The sequence below is a fragment of the Onychomys torridus genome, chromosome 3, assembly GCF_903995425.1.
Source record: "Onychomys torridus chromosome 3, mOncTor1.1, whole genome shotgun sequence".
Classification (NCBI taxonomy): Eukaryota; Metazoa; Chordata; class Mammalia; order Rodentia; family Cricetidae; genus Onychomys; species Onychomys torridus.
In genome coordinates, this window is record NC_050445.1 from 105,663,212 (window position 1) to 105,681,635 (window position 18,424).

The 18,424-nt window shown below is 54.8% G+C and overlaps 1 protein-coding gene across 2 annotated transcripts in view; it reads right to left on the bottom strand.

The window, feature by feature from the left end:
- The window catches only part of Plxnd1 (plexin D1), a 41,825-nt gene that overhangs the window by 13,545 nt on the left and 9,856 nt on the right, over window positions 1–18,424 (bottom strand). For both annotated transcript variants that reach the window (XM_036181334.1, XM_036181335.1), the window contains exons 2-13: window positions 13,316–13,492; window positions 11,047–11,178; window positions 10,711–10,811; window positions 10,498–10,627; window positions 8,796–8,973; window positions 8,590–8,698; window positions 8,172–8,274; window positions 3,940–4,044; window positions 1,860–1,949; window positions 1,586–1,679; window positions 978–1,132; window positions 302–453 (exon numbers count right to left, since the gene is read on the bottom strand). In XM_036181334.1, the coding sequence (XP_036037227.1) occupies window positions 302–453; window positions 978–1,132; window positions 1,586–1,679; window positions 1,860–1,949; window positions 3,940–4,044; window positions 8,172–8,274; window positions 8,590–8,698; window positions 8,796–8,973; window positions 10,498–10,627; window positions 10,711–10,811; window positions 11,047–11,178; window positions 13,316–13,492 (1,526 nt within the window). The remainder of the gene's footprint in view (window positions 1–301; window positions 454–977; window positions 1,133–1,585; window positions 1,680–1,859; window positions 1,950–3,939; window positions 4,045–8,171; window positions 8,275–8,589; window positions 8,699–8,795; window positions 8,974–10,497; window positions 10,628–10,710; window positions 10,812–11,046; window positions 11,179–13,315; window positions 13,493–18,424) is intronic.

The window sequence follows — 18,424 nt, forward strand, 5'->3', positions numbered from 1 at the left end:
TATCTGCAAGATGGCTCAGTGCCTTTCAACAGGAAATCCTGCTAATTTCCCACTTGCAGAATTCCCCAGAGGCCTTGGGGCCCAGCTGCTGCACCCTGATCTTTATACCCCATCAAAGCCCCCCAAATTTTACTAATATCAAGTGATTGATGTGGCAGGGAGAGCCCTGAGGGCTTCCCGGAAGAGGCAGCAGAGCACTGGCAGGATAGAGGAACGCGCCAGGCAGAGACAGAGGGAAGCCCAGCCGTGTGCCATCATGGGGAGCGGGGTGAGGATTGGGTTGGCAGCGCCTGACACTCACTCCTCTGAAACTGTGTATCTGTCAGCCAGGGGTTCACAGGCTACACTGCCAATCCACACACCGTGTGCCACATCACTGAGCCGGCGGCCCAGGTTCCTGCCGCGGATGGTCAACAAGGTCCCGCCGTCCAAGGGGCCACTCAGAGGCTCAATCTGCCAGGGAACCAGGGCGAGTGAGGGTCTGAGGTCTGGGTGTCCCTCTGATTGTCACACGGGCCCACAAGAGGCAGGAGCCACACAGACTTAGCAGACGACATGGAGCCTCAGAGGGTTCAAAGGGCTGGGCTAACTGGTGGCTGGGCTGCATGGGTCTCATGGGAGCCTGAAGATGCCATGTGGCTCTTGGTGGGCATGCCTGACTACAGAATTCAGCATCTAATCCAGAAGTTTATTGGCCTAGGGGTGCATACTTGGCCCAGGCTAAGCCAATCGGAATCCTTCCCTGAGATTTTTTTTTTTTTTTAATTAAATCAGGCTGATGAGTTCCTGTAAGCCTCAGCTGTCACCAGGATGGAGATTTCCTGGGGTGCTTTGAAAATCAATGGGTCAAAGCCCCCACCTCCCACCTCCCAGTGACTGTCCCCGTTAAGACAGTAGCCACAGGAAGTGACTTACGAGCCAATCTCATAGCACTGTGTGCCTGTGTGTCGGTAATGCCCGGCATGGCATGCGCTTACCGATCGGATCTCAGGGGCTGGGCAGGTGCCAGGGAGTGGCTGCAGGGGCCCTCTCAGGCGACAGCCATCATTCCAAACACAGAGGTGACCCAGGTCCTCACGGCCCAGGCACTGGGAACAGTCAGGGCTGCCCATAGCACAATTGTAGACCTCAACTGTGGACACAGGGCAGCACGGTAAGCCTGAAGTGAGGCAACTCTGGGGTCGGCGCCCTTAAAAGTTCTTGGCCAGTTCCTAACTGTGCAGCCCTGGGTCCAGCGCCCAGCCTCATCAACACTCCCCCTCCTGGAGACCCTGTGCAGAGGAACTACTGACGCCCCCATTTTACAGTCAAGACTTAAGAGGGATTGGCTCAGAGTCCTGGTCTGTCTTGCAGTAAAGGCTGTGGCCTCTCTTGACACAGGGACAACAGGGCTCAGAGGGTCAGAGGGGAAGTAAGGTCCTGGAGGTACACGGCTTTTGGTATAAGGCTGGCCACAGCAGAGGGGCTGGCCCAAGTGTCTCAGTGAGTGTTTGGGCACTTATGGGGTACGATGTTTGTGGCTGCTGGGGGAGCCCCCAAGGCTGGGCCCCTCCCAGTGGCAATGTGGGATAGGTTAGACATTCACCTGTCATGGGGTTAGGGCTGTCTAGGAATCTGTCTGGCGGCCCCTTCAGCTTCAGGCTGAGTGGAAACACCTGGCTCTTCTGGGTTGTGTGCAGCTGCAGAATGAGGAGGTGTGAAAGGCAAGGGTGGGGTCTGGGTCTCCCGTGGGGGCAAGGGTGTCACCAAGATGGATGAGGGCAGGGGAAGCGGGGACCGGACAGCAGAAGCACATAGGGTGAGGAGGGAAGGAGGCCAAGTGGGTCTCCTCTGTGCCCTCCTGGGGTCATGCCACTTACCACCACTTGGTTGCAGCGTACCAGGGAGTCATTCACCCACATGGCCTCGAAGCTCTCTTCCGGCCCAAAACTGCACTCCAGGGAGGTACCCTGCAGACACAGGGCAGAGGCTTTACCAGCACCCATCCCTCAGACCTCTATTAGTACATGGCAGCTGCCATCCTGACAGGTGTGCTAGGGACTCCACCAAGCTTCTGCCCCAGAATCTCCTTACTGGCCATCATGTCAGGGACTGCAGACACTGAGGACTCTGACCTCTGACCTGACAGCCTCCCTGTCACCCCCAGTGGCCCAAACCAGTTCCTGATGCCCCAGCTCCAGGAGACCTGGCTTGCCCCTTGGACTGAGTCCCTGGTCTCTGCCCTGCAAAGCTAAACCATAGACACCCAGTCAACCTCCATGTAACATGTGCCAGGGCTTCTTGGCATGGGCTGGTATTCTTTTTACCATCAATGAGAATCACAAGTGTCCAAATTCCAGCTGCAGAGCCCGTTTCCCCGAGGCTCCCTTGGATCACGACACCCCGTACTGAATCCTGCCCTCAACAGTAAGGAGGTGCACCCTGAGGGACCTGTTCTACTCCCAAAGCCTGCCCTGCTCTGCAAGTGTCCTGTTTCCACATGTCTCCTCACCAACTGGGAGGGTCCTCTAGACACCTTTAAGACCAGCAGAAGTTGGTGGAAAGCTCGGGTTCACCCTCCCATAGGCCTAGCTATAGATGGCGCCTTTACTTGTTCGTTATGTGCCTCAGGCAGGTTACGTTGCTTCTCTGAGCCTTGGCTTTCTTAACTGTATTAAGTGAATAGGTCTGCTGGACAAAGTACAGACCCTGTGTTTTATAGCTTACGTATACAGGTGTGGAATGTGTGCTTTGTTATGGGTGGTATGCAGGAAGTGCTCAATAAATGTTAACACATTAAGCCAGGCCCAGTTCTTCCGACTCATCTTGCTCCCTCAGGAGTAATATCAATAAATATTTGCTGATTGACAACAGACCAAGCCCCCAGCAGCCATGTGCCAGGACTTCCTGTTTACGTCCCTGCCATTGGCAGATGTGACACCCTCAGAAAAAAGCAGGACGCCCTCTTCTTCCTGGGGTCCTAGCCGGAAGCTAACAAAGGGAAAAGGCTGCTGACGGCCAAATGCTGGTTCTGTTCCCAGCGCGCAGAGCCAGAGGTGGGTCCCCTCCCAAGGACATGGCCGAGCAGGTGTCGCAGGGCTGCCCAGCCCCACGCCCCCAAGGCGATCTAGAAGCATGGTCAGGGGCTGGTGGGCAAGGGGCAGGGGGTAGGGATTCCTGTGGCTGGTAAAAGCCGAGAATGAGCCAAGAGCCACACAGCTGGAGAGAATCAGCCAGGGCCAAGTTGGGGCTACAGCCTCCCAGCCCTGCTCCTGTGACCCACCAGGCCCTGGCAGGGTAGGCCTTTGAGTGGAGGGCAGCTCCACCCTGGCCCTCAAGAGCTCTTACCCTATAAGAGGCTCCCTGACATATCCCAGATGCCTGGCACGTGGCCCCCACGTGTGACAACTGTCACGGGCCTCAACTCCCGCGTGGCAGAGACAGATGGCATGTCCCAGGAATTAGGGAGGCTGGCATCCTTCCAAAACTCATCAACCCCCCTCTGCCACATTCCTCCTGGGGGGCGGGGGCAGGGATGGGCACATCCCCTTCCCAAACACCACTTCCTCCCTCAGCGTCCCCTCTAGACCATAGGAATCAGAGGCATGGTCTCTTCCAGGAAAGACATGGGAGCCTTGAACTGGGCCAGTATGTTTCATGGAGCTTAGAGGACCCAGGGTCTTGCTCAGTCTGGGCAGGGCAGGCAGAGCCCACATGGACCTCATCTACCCATGGACTGCGTGGTGCCAGGCAGAGGGCTGGGCCACTATACCAGGGAGCCTCCAGGCCAGGAGTACTGGGGTGTGGGCCAGGGTTCCCTTGGCAGCTGCTGGCTGCCTGCTGTCCCCCATCAGTCTGGTCTCCCTGCTCCAAGTTTTATACCACTGGAGTAGAGCTCAGAGAGAAAAGCAAGGTCACCATTCTGGGCGCCGGGACAGACCTTGCTCAGCCTCTACTTACGTGGAAGAAAGTGGCGCTAGTCAGAGGCACCAGGATGTCCTGGGAGCCACCCGTGGGCATGGGCGCCAGGGGCGAAGGCAGGATCTGGGGGCAGTCCTGAGCATTCTGCAGACCAAACACAGGAGGGGGTCAAATAGGATGTTACAGAGCCCCCACACCCAACACACAGTTCTGCTTCCCCAAAGTCCAGCAGCCTGCAGCCCCACTTTCCAGATGAGAAAACAGAGGGAGCAGAGGCAAAATGTTCTATCTAGGTGGGGTCTGCCTCCTTGATGTGCTCCTCTGACCCGGAGTGCCTGGGTAGTTGGGGTGGTGGTGAACTCTTGGTGGCTGGGGTCTTTTGGGACTCAACTTCCCAGGGCATAACACTGGGCCAGACCTGAGCCAGAAATTGCCCCTGTGGCTTTCAGGGACCAGACCCCACTTATACAGAAGAAACGAGGGCAGAGGAGGGGCAGAGAAAACAAGGGCTGTGGCTACATCCCTCTCAACAGGATGTTGGGGACCCTATCTGTACAGGAGCTTCAAGGTCCTAAGTATTCACATCTCAACATCTGACCTGCTGGGGCCAGAAGTTACAGGGCCCAGGGGCAGTCATGCACCCTGGGGCCACCATGACCCTCTAGCCAGGGACCTCCTGGTCATATCTGGCAGGGCAAGGGTTAGGGTTAGGACTAGGCTAGGAGAGACTGTGTGCACCTGACATCACCCTCTGGGACAAGGCCCTCTTCTCCTGGGGCACTGTTTTTCCTCTGTTCTTTCTCCTCCTCCTCTCCCCGGACCCTGTCTCTCTTTTGACACAGGGTCTCTCTCTGGTGTTCAGACAGGCTGGCCACTGTGACTAGGGTCACAGGCGTGTGCCACCACTCCCATCAGCAACTCCAGCTTCTACCTGCCATGTGCTTGCCACATGACCCAAGCTGGCCTCAAATTTGCCTTTTCCTGCTTCAGCCTCCTCGGTGCTGAGACTGCATACGGGTAGGCAGCCACGGGACACTTCACATCACTATTAGTTCCTAATCACACAGGGGATATTCCCCTTGGGAGAACCCCAGCCGAGCCAGACCCTGAGAGGCTGCCAAGGTACCAGCAAAAAAGCAAGAACAATGGCAGCAGGACACTATGCTTGAGTGACCTCACATGTACGAGGACCCTTCTAGCCCATTTTAAAGACAAAGAAATTGCATCACAGGGGAGGAAAGCAGCTCGCCCCAAGCAGGACTCTGAAGGCCTTTCAGTGAACACATGGGGCCACCTAAGAGTTATCTGTTCCCTTGATGGCCTGTAATCTGGACCACCAAAATGTGTAGAGCCACTTTATGAGGTAGGTGTATGGCTGGGCTGAGTCTGGACCTCCTTCTATCACCCCACACTCCGTGGGCATTCTCCCGCATCTACCTGTGACCTCTCAGCCCTACCATCTGCCTCCAGTCTGGTCTGGCCTGGACCAGACCTCAACAGGCTCGTGATGGGGAGACTGACCTGGATCCTTAAGCCCACCCTGGCCTAAGAGAACCATCCAGGCAGCAGATCTGGGTCCTGTAACTGGACAGTTTCAACACCACAACTCCTGTGGAACTGACAAGGACATTGTCCAGTTCCCTGGACTGGGCAGGAGGGGTCCCCAACCAGCCTCAGCTGCTGAGGGCACCTGGCACCAAGAATGTAGAGGAAGAGCCTGTCTGAGTGTGGCATCCCCCCCCCCCCGAGGGTTAGGAGGCCCCTGATGCCACTGTTCACTCCTGGGTCCAGTAGTGAACAACCTTCTGACTATTCACTAGCGTTAGCTGATGAAGTCTAAGGACCAGAAGCCAGTCTAGGATTGTCCTTTAAGAGGACATAGACCTCCCCTCCCTCTTTCCACCCAGGCCATCAGATGGCTTTTCCTGTTTGCTGACCCAACTTGCAAGCTTCAGAAGCTGTGGCTGGTTGCACCTAGAGCAGGGAGAGTGGGCAGGAGAAGCGGAAGGGGGAGGGGTCAGAAACTACCATCAGGTAGGTGTGCGTAGAACCTACTCTAGTTCACGAAGGTTGGTATTAAGCCTCTCCTTGCCTGGCTGGAACTGCCGGGGAACAGAGCTAGGCGGCCAGGATCCCAAATGTGCCACTGGAAAAAGTGGAGCTGCAGGAGTTCCAGAGCTCCTACAGTGTCTCCAAGCTCAAGAGAAAAAGTCCTGGCATCCCAACCCAGCCAGCAGTGATGGACCCCCTGACCCTGATGGCTGTTAATTCCCATCCAACCACCCAGTCACTGGCTCCAGCACTGTGCCACCCTGTGGTTTGGAAGATGCCAGACTCTGATCCAGCTACCACTTCCCAATTCTGCTTCCAAAGCTTGATGTCACACTGCCCTGGGAGCACCGCCCTCGGAGAGGCAACATCAGCCTGGAACACCTGGCACCTTGCTGCCTCTTCTCATCCCTGGAGCCAGTCCTGGCAGCCTCCCTATGGGGGCTGCGGGGACCACACACACACACATGACTGCAAGCATAACCTTCAGTGCCTCCCTTCCAGGAGCCAGGGGTCCCGGGAGGACATGCAGACCCTCTGCCCGCCGTCTGCCCAGGAGGCCTGGCGCCTCCACAGCTAACTGGCACTTAATTAAATGCCAAGTCGAGCACTGGTTCAGAACCTTGCACAGGCCTTGCTGAAGCTGTCTCTTCTCCTGCCAGATTATGGTAATACTCTACGACAGCCCCTCCAGGGCCAGGCCACTCCTGCCCTGAGGGAGAGCTGCAGACCTGGAGAGAGCAGGCTGACTGCCAGTGTCCTACACACCTCCCAGCTGGTGAGCTCCTATGCAGATGTCAAGACCCCACACAAAAGTCCTCTTAAGAGAAGTCTCTCCTGGTCACCCATACACAGTAGCCACCAGCTTCTAAAATCGTCTATGTGCCAACTATAGGGTTGTTGCCCTCCTAAAGTAGTTCCAGATCACTATTCCAGCCCTGAGGTGGGCCTCGCATTATAGAGGGAGAGAGGAACAGAAAGGGTCAATAGCTGGCCTGGGATCACACAGCACAAGTGAGAGCTAAGGCTTCTGGCCTGAGATGGGAAAGACATCTGACTAGGTTCTTCCCAAGTGCTTAGCACAGACTCGGGTATACAACAAGCACTCAGTAAGTGCTGAAGGACTGTAAAGAGGTCCCTGGACCTTCAGGTTGGCATGTCGAAGGCAGATACAATGCACACTTCTGGTCTCCAATCGACACCAACTCCCTGCTGTGTATGCAGCTCAGGGTTGTGGGCGAGGAAGTGCCATATCCCAGATGCCCCTAACCCCAGAGCCACGGGGATGTTGGACCTGGACCATATCCCGACACCCAGTGCTTCCTCCAGTAAGGTCATAGGTCACTCCTGGGCCTGTCTGTGAGGGCCCTGTTCTGTGGGTACTCTGTGAGCCAGATGTGCCTGCTGCTTGCTGCTGAAGGCTGTCCCCCTGTGGTGGCAGACAGGGCTTGATGGCATTCTCTAATCCCAGTGCCTGAAGCTCGGCTGCCTCTGAGACACGTGACCAGCAGTCTGGTGACTTGATCTGGTAGAGCACCAGGGGCCATATGAGCCCCTCAGGGTGCACAGCCCTGACCTAATGCAAGCAGAAGCATGGCTGAGCTCAGAACACCACTATTCACCTGCCAAGGTCTAGGGAATTTCGTGTGTCATCCCTGAAAGAGGGAGAAGTCTTCCAGGGCAAAGGTGAAACACCATAGGAACTGAGGTAGGGTCTCAGCACCCAATTCTGGGGTTCAAAGAAAGGAGAGAAGGATTTGGGTTCAAGGCCCAAGTCTTCTGCCTTCCAGGTAGATGGTTTTGAACAAGATGCCTCCTCTCAAGGCCACAGGGGCAAAGGGCTGCTGAAAACACGGGATAACAATGTTCCACCCTTAGCAGCAGCTGTGAGCTACAGCCTGGCCCAGGCTTTCCAGGAGGCCACACTGTAACCCTGAAGTGTTGTCTCTAAGAACTGGTCTTCTGGGAGTAATCCAGTGAGATTCAAAGAGGGGAGTGGAAAAAAAAAGCAACCAGCTTGTCCAGCTACAGTTAAACACGCTGTGATGAGACCCCTTGTCCAGCCACAGGGGATCAGTTAAACACGCTGTGATGAGACCCGGCACCACCATTAGTGCCAAAGACTGTGCCAGGACAAAGGGAAACCCTCAGCATGGAAACTTTACAAACAAGAGAAGCAGGTACTAATGCTGAGGGGTGGGGGTACCCGAGACAAGACTTACCGTAGGGTCTGGCGAGCCCTCACACTGAGACTGGTTAGAGACACAAGAGTGTTGCTGGGTACACCAGAAGCAAGGCCACTGCGTCGACAGGCAGCTGGTGCAGCTGGAAGACAAGGGAACTTCTCAGATTCCTGCTCCCACCCTCAGCTGGGCCCCAGAAGTCTGATCCCAGTATCTTGGGGGAAGGAGGCAGATGGGCCACCTTGTAAGGTAATGAGCTCCCCACTGTGAAAGGTATGCAAGGAAGTCACAGGTGGAATCTTCAGTTCCCTCTGCCTCTAGGAGTCTAGTGTTGGCTTACAGGGGCCTGAGTCAGAGCCTGCTATAGGCAAGGGAAGGACTCGGAGCCCTGTCTGTTGGGTGTACCAGAGTGTACAGCTGTTCTCCAAGCTGGGGCCTCCTCCCACTGCCCACTCACGCTGTATGTGGGTAGACTTGTCCAATTCGGCTGCAGTCATAGATGGTGAAATTGGCTGAGACAATGTTGCGTCCTTTGACCCTTACAGACATCTCAACTGTCACGTGGTCTGGAAAGAGATCAGGGACACAAAAGGTCTTCATCTACTGCTGAAGCTGGGATGTCAGGGTCCCACCCTTGGGCTGGCATCGCAGCCAGGCACTCACCCTGGCCAGCAGGAAAAGATGGAAACTGGGCCCTGGGCAGGAGGTTGCAGTAGGCAATCTGATGGTCATAGGCAGGGCCGGGTACCCGGGCCACCGTCCGAACATCATCCCCATAGTCACAAGCCATCTCCATACCGCTGAGGCTGGGCAGGCTGCCTGAGATCTGCAAGATCATCCCCTGCAGGAGAGATGCCCTCAGGTGAGGCCCAGGCCACGCCCCTTACAGATCCCATCTCAAGAGCATCTGTCTGATGGCGCAGAAAAGGGGTTCCCATGAAGGGAATCTGAGGCACTCTAAGGGAAGTAACCCTTGGGCTTCAGTTTTCCCTTTTGAGGCTACTCATCTCAGAGGTAACAAAGGTTCTGTAAACCAGGTGCTGAGACATAGCCTGTAATCACAGCACTTGGGAATCTGAGGCAGGAGGATCATCACAAGTTCAAGGCCAGACTGGCCTACAGTCTCAAAACCAGAAGGCCTCTGCAGTACATGGTTGCTATGACCCAACTTCCCACCCCCTGATACGTGGACTTCACTCCCACCTCAGGGCTGTTGTGGAACCATCTTTTTTGTACACTGTGAAGATGTGTTGCTCTTATTGGTTTAATAAAGAACTAAATGGTTAATAGTCAGGCAGGAAGAGCTATAGATGGGAGAGACAGATTGAGAGAACTCTGGGAAGAAGGGCGGAGTCACCAGAAGGCGAGGGAAGCAAGATGAACATGCTGTGCTGAAAAAGGTAGAGTGTAGATAAGGAATACGGGTTAATTTAAGCTGTAAGAGGTAGTTAGTAACAAGCCTAAGCTACTGGCATTTATAATTTAAAAAGTCTCTGTATGGTTATTTGGGAGTTGGCTGGTGGGACAGAATATTCCTCCTACACAGGGCCTCTGGATTGTAGTTTCCCATCAGGCTATTCTTCCTCATACTCACTCCACACGCTCTCCCAGCCCAAGGCTGGCTCTGTATTGTTATCCTGCCTACCCTTGCACCTCACCCAACTCTACTCTGCATACAGCACCATCTCTGTATTTTACCTGCCTATTCTCTCCTTCTAAGAGCACATCAGCTCCTCCTGGGCCAGGGCTCTGTCTCCAGAGTATGAACATGCATGGCACACAATACGTGATCAATACTATGTGAATGGACCAGGGGATGAATGAGTATGTCTACCCCAGGCTGCCCAGGGATAAGGTCAGGGCTGATCATGTAATCTGGTGGAGTAGACTGGCTGGACCACCCAACCCCCCCCCCATTACATAGGAGGGCCCTATCCTCAGAGGAGTCAGTAAGGATGGAGCTGGGAGAGACTCAGGCTGCTGGACCACCCACCATGCTGCAGGCATGGCTTTCCTGGCCCTAGCCACTACCACCCTCTCTGCCATAGGAGGGACAGGTGATGGCTGCTAGCAAACCCAGGAAGGGGACAGAGGGACCTGACTCCCCATCTAGGTGTCCCCACTCAGCATATTCAGAAACTGCAATTGAAATACCAGCAGCAGCCCTGTGTGCTGCTCTGTCACCCAGGATGCATGGTCCTAGCTGTGACTAGGTCCACCAAGAATCCATGACAGGGCCTTGAAGAGGTGGTCCAGCCGTGGAGGTGGTGCCTAGGCCTTGCTGTGAACTTGAACTTCCTAAAGCCTGGCTGTCACTGCTCTTTCTACATGCCTCCAGGCTTTGTGCTGGTGTGACTCCACTCACCGTGTAGTCCCGGCGCACATCGATCTCAGAGGGCAGCACCGTCATGGCAGGGCAGCGGCCGGGGCCCTCACTGGCACTGGTCCAGAAATGCGGCTGACTGGAGTTGGCACAATCCTGTTGGAGGGTGCACCTGCAGGCACCGTGGGGTCAGGTCCTAGGTCAGGGCCACCGGCCCCATCCCTCCCTGCCCTGCCATCACTGCAGGGTCCTCACCGGGTCTCCAGAGTGCACCAGCCACAGTAGGCGTCTGCTGCGCCCACACAGTCCCCGCAGGTGGAATGCACCTCGCATGCTGCAACCTTCACTCGGGCTACCTGAAGGCAGAAGGGTCCCAGCTGAGCAAGGTAGCCACCCTCCCTTGTGAGGCTAGGGGTAGCTAAGGCTGGAGTTGTTAGTGGAGGGCATGTTGGGGAGACATGGCCTCCTTGAAGCATGGAGTCCCAGACATGAGTGAGCAGAGGTGGAGGAGGCGAGGGAGGTGGCCCCAGTTGGAGGGTCAGCTTGTGCAAAGGCCCTGCACCAAAGCCGTCTGGCTATAGCTTGCCTCACCTGGTGGGATGTCATCAAATACAGGAAACCAGGATCCACGGGGTCAAACTGCATGACATGGTGCACAGGCTCCCCATAGGCCACTGTCAGCACCCGCCTGCTTACTACCTGCATGCTCTCGTTCAGGCTGATCTGTGGGGGGAAAGGCCGTTACCTACTAATGCCAGGACTGCCACCCACAGGGTCAGGCTACCCCAGGGTTGAGGTCTCCTCTCCCTTCCTGCTCAGATGGCCAGGGTTAAAGGGAAAGCCAGGCATTTAGGTGGAACGGTTGTGCACCACACTCTTATCCTCACACACTCCATAGCGACCCCACCAGGAACTCCTGCTTGACTCCAGCACTTCCCCCAGGTATATGTGTCGGCTGCAGTTTCCAAAACATTCTCTGGGAGGCTGCTTGAATCTGGTTTCTGAAGTGAGTTGCACTCATGTACAATCCATATGTTTGCCCCCGTCCCCAGCCTCAGTTTACCCAGGGAATAAGAGTCATGGAGGAGGGCCACCTGTCCTACAGGGCTGAGGGGATGAGAATGAATGGACAAGCAGAGTCCTGGGCAAGGTCCCAGGCCACTCTGAGGACTGGCAGTCTGTGTTCCCCTCTCATTCCCAGCGTGCTGGGTGCTCAGGGCTCTATGCTGTTCATCTAAGGGCTGATGGTCAGGACCTCTGGGGCCTCCCACTCACTCACTTTCCTCTGGGTTTCTAAAACCTGCAGAGATTCCCTGCAGGAAGAAACTGGCTGCAGCATTCAATGCCTTGATAATCCACACAGCCACATTGTCACCTCCTTTTCACTTTGCTTCCACCACGGTTACACATACACCCCACCCACACGCCTTCCTAAGAGTACCCCATCCTTTCTTTTCATTCTGGGCTGTACCAGGTCACACTGTGCCCTCCCCACATCCCCACCCCAGGCTTAGGCTTGACCTTTGAGATGTCCCCGCTGCCCAGAGGCCTCTTGGGATGCTATTAGGGCATCTCTCTCACACCACACACAACCCCCCCACACACACACACACAGACACTAATTCATATCTACCTCCTCGATGTTCACTGAGCCCTGGGGCTGGTGATTGAGATAAGAGTTCCAAACAGAGAAAGGGTCAGCAGGAGAGACACCACCCTGTGTAGACTGGTGTGTGGCCTTTCCAGACTGTGCTGTGCGGCAGGCAGGGGCCTCCCTGAGTTTATCTCCATCACTGAGGTCCTAGGTTCCACCCCAAGCATGGCACAGATAAATACATTAAAAATGAAAAGCAATGACCCATATGCAGCTATGTGGTCACTCTGGGGGTAGTCACCTCTCTTGAAGGACCTCAGTGGCCCCCTTCTGTGTGGTAGGTAGGATTCATGACTATATCCTTAGCTTGGTGCAGAGCGAAAGGACATGGTGTCTGTGATGTACCCTTTGAGGCCCTGGGGAAACAGCAGGTGCCTAATGACGGCAGCTTTGTGGGCAGAAAGTGGAGAGGGCTCTGACCACGGTCCTGATCTGCCTCATTTCTCCTCAATGGATGGAGAGTCTGAATCCAGACGGGATAAACTATGCCCTCAGGTCACAAAGCACGGAACAGCAGTCAAAAGCAGGAGCCACACATCTGGCCACAGCACTGAGCCCTGACAGCCACCTCCTTCTCCCAGCAGGGGACTGAAGTGGAGTGACATGTATTGGGGCCCTGGGTCTTCACTGGCCACAACTAGTGGTTCCATGCCAGGCTTGTAGGGCTCAAGCCCCACCCCCATCTCACCCAGGCAGCTGCCAAAGGGAATCAGATTATGGGCTGTGAGTCAATTAGACTGAGCCTGGCTCCGGAGGCTGACTCTCCCCACAGAGAAAGGTGGAGAGGCAGCGGGTAGGGGTGGTCCCCTATCTCCACCCTGCCCTGGGATAAGAAAAGCAACTCCTTGCCCTCCCTTAGCTCCGGAACTTGCAGGGTGGTCACCAGCATGCTTAATCCAGAAACTGGAACCGTGAGGTGGTGGCCAGCAGGGCTGTGGCCTCCCTCACTCAAATCTCACAATGACCACAGCCAGCAGGGAAACTGAGGCCCAGAGAGAGCGTGAGTGTTGCAAAGGTTAAGAAGCCACTCCTGGGCCACAGGCCTCAAGCCAGGAGAGATGCGGACACAGGATGCCAACAGCTCTCAGGCCAGGTCTTCCCTCCATGACAGGCCACTGTGGAGCCATGGGGGGACAAGCTGAAGAGGACAGGGACACCAGCCCTTCTGCAGCCCACCCCTGGGGGGCTCCCATCGTACATGCTTACCTTGAGGAGCCTCCCTGTGGCAGTGCCCAGGAAGACGGCGGTGTAGTTATTGGCGCTGGCCACAGCCACAGCTGTGAGCCCCGGAGCACGGAACACGGGCGATGCACTCAGTGGCTGCAGGATGGACAGTGGGTGCTGCAGGTGGGCCGCACCACAATCCAGCTGCTCCAGCTGCAGCTGCGGAGACAAGGCAGGTTAGACCTCAGCTCTGGAACCTTCTCTGGCTCCCTGCTTACCCACACAGCTGGATCTCAGCTCTCAGCCCCTGCTTGAACACCAGCCCCCTCTACAAGCTGAGGCCAGGTTTAACAGATCTCCAGACCCTACCCAGGTCTGCTGAGCTCGGGTAACACAGCTACTCCTAGGGATGACTGGTACTTAAGGTGTGTGGGAATTGGCCTGGGTGTGAGCGAGGCAGGAAGGAGAGACAGGATGGCCAGCTTGGCTTTTAAGAGACTAGAGCTACAGTACAGGGGTACACACTTGCAGTTTCAGACACTGGGGAAGAAGCTGAGGCAAGGGGGTCATCTGACCCTGGGAATTTCAGACTACCCTGAGCAATACAGCGAAATCCCAATTCAGAATAAAAGACGCAGGAGATTGGAACTGGGTGAGAGGCACACACCTGGCCACATCATTCCTCCTGGCCAGCCATAGCACAGGCCAGAAGAGCCCAAAGAAAGTCACCCAAGGTCACTGTTGCCTCAGTTCACCTACTGACACCCAAGAGGCATCCCTCCCATCTCCACTGTGTTCTCTCAAAGTTCTGGCATTTGTTCTCACCTCCTAGTTTCTTGGGACTGTTTCTGTCTGTGTATGTTGCGGGGTAGGGAGGCTACAAGCCTCAATCTCAGACAAGGGGTGGGGCTGAGAGGACCTGGCCTAAACCTCATGGACAAAGGTGTCCTGGAGGGAGGCTATGGGTGACACGTCACTTTGCTTCTCTGAGCCTTGGTTTACTCAGCTATAAAATGGGCATGTGTACATACTTCCCTTAGGGATTGGGACAAGACCAATGGTGGACCGAGCTTGCAGAGGGCAAGGTCTTCAGCTGGTACTGGGCCACTGCGGGCAGACACCATCAGGTCTCTCAGGTATGACTACTGCTAATCCTATAACAGAATAGGATTTGAGGGCTGGGTTACGGCTCAGTTGGAAAAGTATTTGCCACAGAAGCATGAGGACCCGAGTTTGAGCCCAGAGCCAGAGGAAACAAAAAGGCAGGCATCGTACTGCGCACACACAAACCCTATGCTGCAGAGGCAGATCGGTGGGCTCCCTGGGAACCAGGAGGCAGTCGCTGTGGCTGCTTGCTCAGTGAGTTCCAAGCTAGTAGGGGAGAGACCTGGATGAGTAGAGACATGGGAAGACTTGGGAGGAGTTGGGGAGGGGAAAGAATATGATCAAAATATATTGTATAAAAATTTTAAATAAGCCAGGCGGCGGCGGCGGCGGCGGCGGCAGCAGCAGCAGCAGCAGCAGCAGCAGCAGCGGCGCACGCCTTTAATCCCAGCACTCGGGAGGCAGAGCCAGGCGGATCTCTGTGAGTTCGAGGCCAGCCTGGTCTACAGAGCGAGATCCAGGAAAGGCGCAAAGCTACACAGAGAAACCCTGTCTCAAAAAACCAAAATAAATAAATAAATAAATAAATTTTAAAAAAGGTGAATGGGGGCTAGTGAGATGGTTCAGCAGGAACAAGCGCTTGCCACACAGGCCTCATGACTGGAGTTTGTCTGTGGAAGCAAGCCCTATAAAAAGCCAGATGCAGTGGTGCACATCTGTAACCCAGAACTTTTGCGGACAGGTGGTAAGCAGAGACAGGGGCCTCCTCCAGATTTCACATCAGCAACGAGAACATCACTGCCCCAAAGTGGATGGCGAGAACAGACTCTTGAAAGTTGTCCTCTGACCTCCAGACACATGATCCCTCATGGGTACAGTCTGAGGTAAAGGTTCTCTGCTGTGATGGAGCTCAGTGGCAGAACATTTGCCCAGCACACCGAAACTACCCACTCACAAGCTTGTGGCCTCACCCACCTCAACGGGGCTTCTCTGACCCCACTCTTCAGCACCCTCGGGTCTCCAGCCATCTAACCGAGTCTGGACCTCCCAAGCCAGTCCTGCCTCAGGGCTGTCTTCTCTCCCTTCCCATTACTGTCAGCCAGGTTGCGCATAGCGGTGCTCCCATGGGAATATGTCCCAGGTCCTCTGGGAATGTCAGAAAACAAAAGGCCCAAGCCTAATATGCACAGCTCAGTCCCGCATGTATCTCACAAGAGTTTATCAGTAAGAGCAGGGTAATGGAACAAATAGCACACTACGGCAACGCAGTGTGGTAGCGTGGGCTCTGGCTCACACTTCTACTGCACCACAGACCTCGGCAGCTTTACGCCAAGAATTTCCACTCTTTCTCCTAGAGTAGGCATCTCATGGCTTTTCTGTGATGTGTCCAGTAGCCACCACCATAGATTTGTACTTGAAGAAAAAGTAAGGGTCATGCCAACAGAGCTCTGGCATTTGGAGACAGGAGATCAGTAACCATGAGTACTGAGCAACTACCAGGTGGGTAGCTTAGGCAGGGTGGAAACGCTGGTCGCAGCTCAGACACAGATGCAGGATAGGCATAGAGAGCGCAAGACTTCATCATGGTATTCAGAACAGCAAGCGATTTCAAGATTATGAGTTGTTTATTTCTGGGATTTTCCATGAAATATTCTTGGACCTTGGCTGACCAGAAGTAAGTGAAACTGTGTAAACAAAATCAGTCTACACTCTAACTGGCTCCTTCTGACCTCTGCTTTGGGCTCCAACCCACTCGCCTTTGTCCTAGATGTATGTGAGCTGAGATAACCTTGGACATGGGTGCTGAACTGTCCCCAGGCTGGGCCCCTCCCCAGCTGTCCTACAACAATGCTATGGCCGTTCCATCCCACTGAGACCATGTCTCCCACAGCTCACGTAACTTTCTCCAGTGAATACAGATTACTTAACTTGCGTCATTAAATAAGTTGTTTTTTAAATTAAAATTGTAAACCCCTGCTGTGGGATATGAGCTCTGGGATATCCCAGGGGTGGCTCTGGGGTTCTCTGCTGAGCCCCACTGGGCTGCCCAGCTAGGGTGGGGGTCCTGGGAAAGGCAGAGTGGACTCTGGGCTGGGGGTGATTTGTGGGCCACAGTGAGAGGGGAGGCAGTGGAAAGGCTGGGAACTGACTCCTGCGGCCCGCCCTGACGTTCACAAGCCATTAATTCTGTGCCGAAGGAATTTTCGAAAAAGCCTTTCCCCAACCTTTTTTTTTTTTTTTCTTTTCTCTTATCCTAAAAATAAAATCTTAAAAAAAAAAAAAAAAAAGCTTTTTTTTTTTTTCTTTTTAAAGGAGAAGTGAGCATCGGGGCTAGAATGATCTGTGTGGAGAGGGAAGCTGCCTGCCTGGGCCAGGGGCAGGGCTGGGAGACGCACAGAGGTACTGAGCATGGCCTTGCTGAACTTGGTGATTGAGGAGTGGACCCCAGTGACTGGAAGTTCTCCCTTAGGGCCCCATTCACTGAGGTGGCCCATACAACCCCAACCCATTCCTAGATCTAGGTGGCACAGCACACTCCCATCCCTGTGACACCCTATTGTCCCCAGGGTGTGCAGAGGTCATGGGATTTCATCCTGCCGCCTGCTCAGGCCCCTGGCCTCCATTCTGCCCACTGCCCACACTTTAGGCCAGCCACATGGTTTCTCTACAGTTCTTGAGACACTCCCCACTTCCCCTCCCTCTGCCCCCCAACCTCTCCACCGGTCCTGCCCTCAGCAGCCAATGTCTGCCAAGACTTCCCCTGGTACCTCAGGCCCCATCTCCACCCAAGTTTCCTCTCCAGGTAACCCAGGCCGCAAGGTTTTAGTCAATCTTCAAGCTGAGACTCCAAAAATAAGTTCAAGGATGGCAAGCATGAGGGCCTGAGTTCAATCCCCAGAACCCATAATTAAAAGAGTTTGGGGGGTTGGGGATTTAGCTCAGTGGTAGAGTGCTTGCCTAGCAAGCACAAGGACCTGGGTTCGATCCTCAGCTCCACGGAAAAAATAAAATAAAAAAAAGAGTTTGGCCCAGCAGTGGTGGCATACGCCTTTAATCCCAGCACTTGGGAGGCAGGTGGATCTCTGTGAGTTTGAGGCCAGCCTAGTCTACAAATCGAGTTCCTGGACAGCCAGCCAGAGCTGCGACACAGAGGAAAAACCCTGTCTTGGAAACAAACAAACAAAAAAGAGTTTGGTGGCAAAGGCTTGTACTCCCAGAGCTCAGGAGGTGGAGACATGTGGACCCTGCAGTTCACTGGCCAGCAAGCCTCACCTACTTTGAGAAATCTGTGAGGCTGTCCTCTGCCTCCACATGCACGTGCATACCCATCACGTGTGTATGCAGGTGAGCGCATACATACTTCTCTGTGATACTGCTGTACTGGCCAGCACTTCTATTTATCTGGGTATCATATGTTTGATGGATTCCTCTGGAGTACTCTTGGGTGAATACTTACTAAAGGAGGGAAATTCATTTTGACTAAGGTGTAAAAGATTATACCCAGCGGCTTCCTTTCCAAGCAGGCGGCAGGATGAAATCCCATGACCTCTGCACACCCTGGGGACAATATGCAGCCATGGGGTGCTGGAGAAGCAAGGAAGATCGTTCACTGTAGGCCCATTGTGTGTGTGGCACAGAGGTGTTTGGGCCAAGACAAAACCTAGCAGCTAGCTCTGTTTCCTGTAAGATCCTCAGTTTGTCCCTCTCTGAAATGGGGCGGGTAACGGCCACTGATTGCAGCTCTTCCTTGAGCGCACACAGCCCCTCCCTGCGGAGCTGGCTGCCTCCTGGGGCCAAGCTCAGCTGCCCACTCTCCATTAAAGGGCTGCCCTATTGATCTCACCCCCACAGTAATTGCAGCTGAATACAGCTCTTCTCCCGCAGGAAGCCAGCTGCAGGGGGGCTTAGTGTATGCCTGCCATATCCTGCCCACAGACCCTGCCAGACCGCCAGACCTCCGCAGTAGGCACTCAGAGGGAGGATGAGACACGTGGGCACTGTAAAGGCAGAAGGTTCCATCTCAGGTGCCTATGGTGCAGCTGGCTC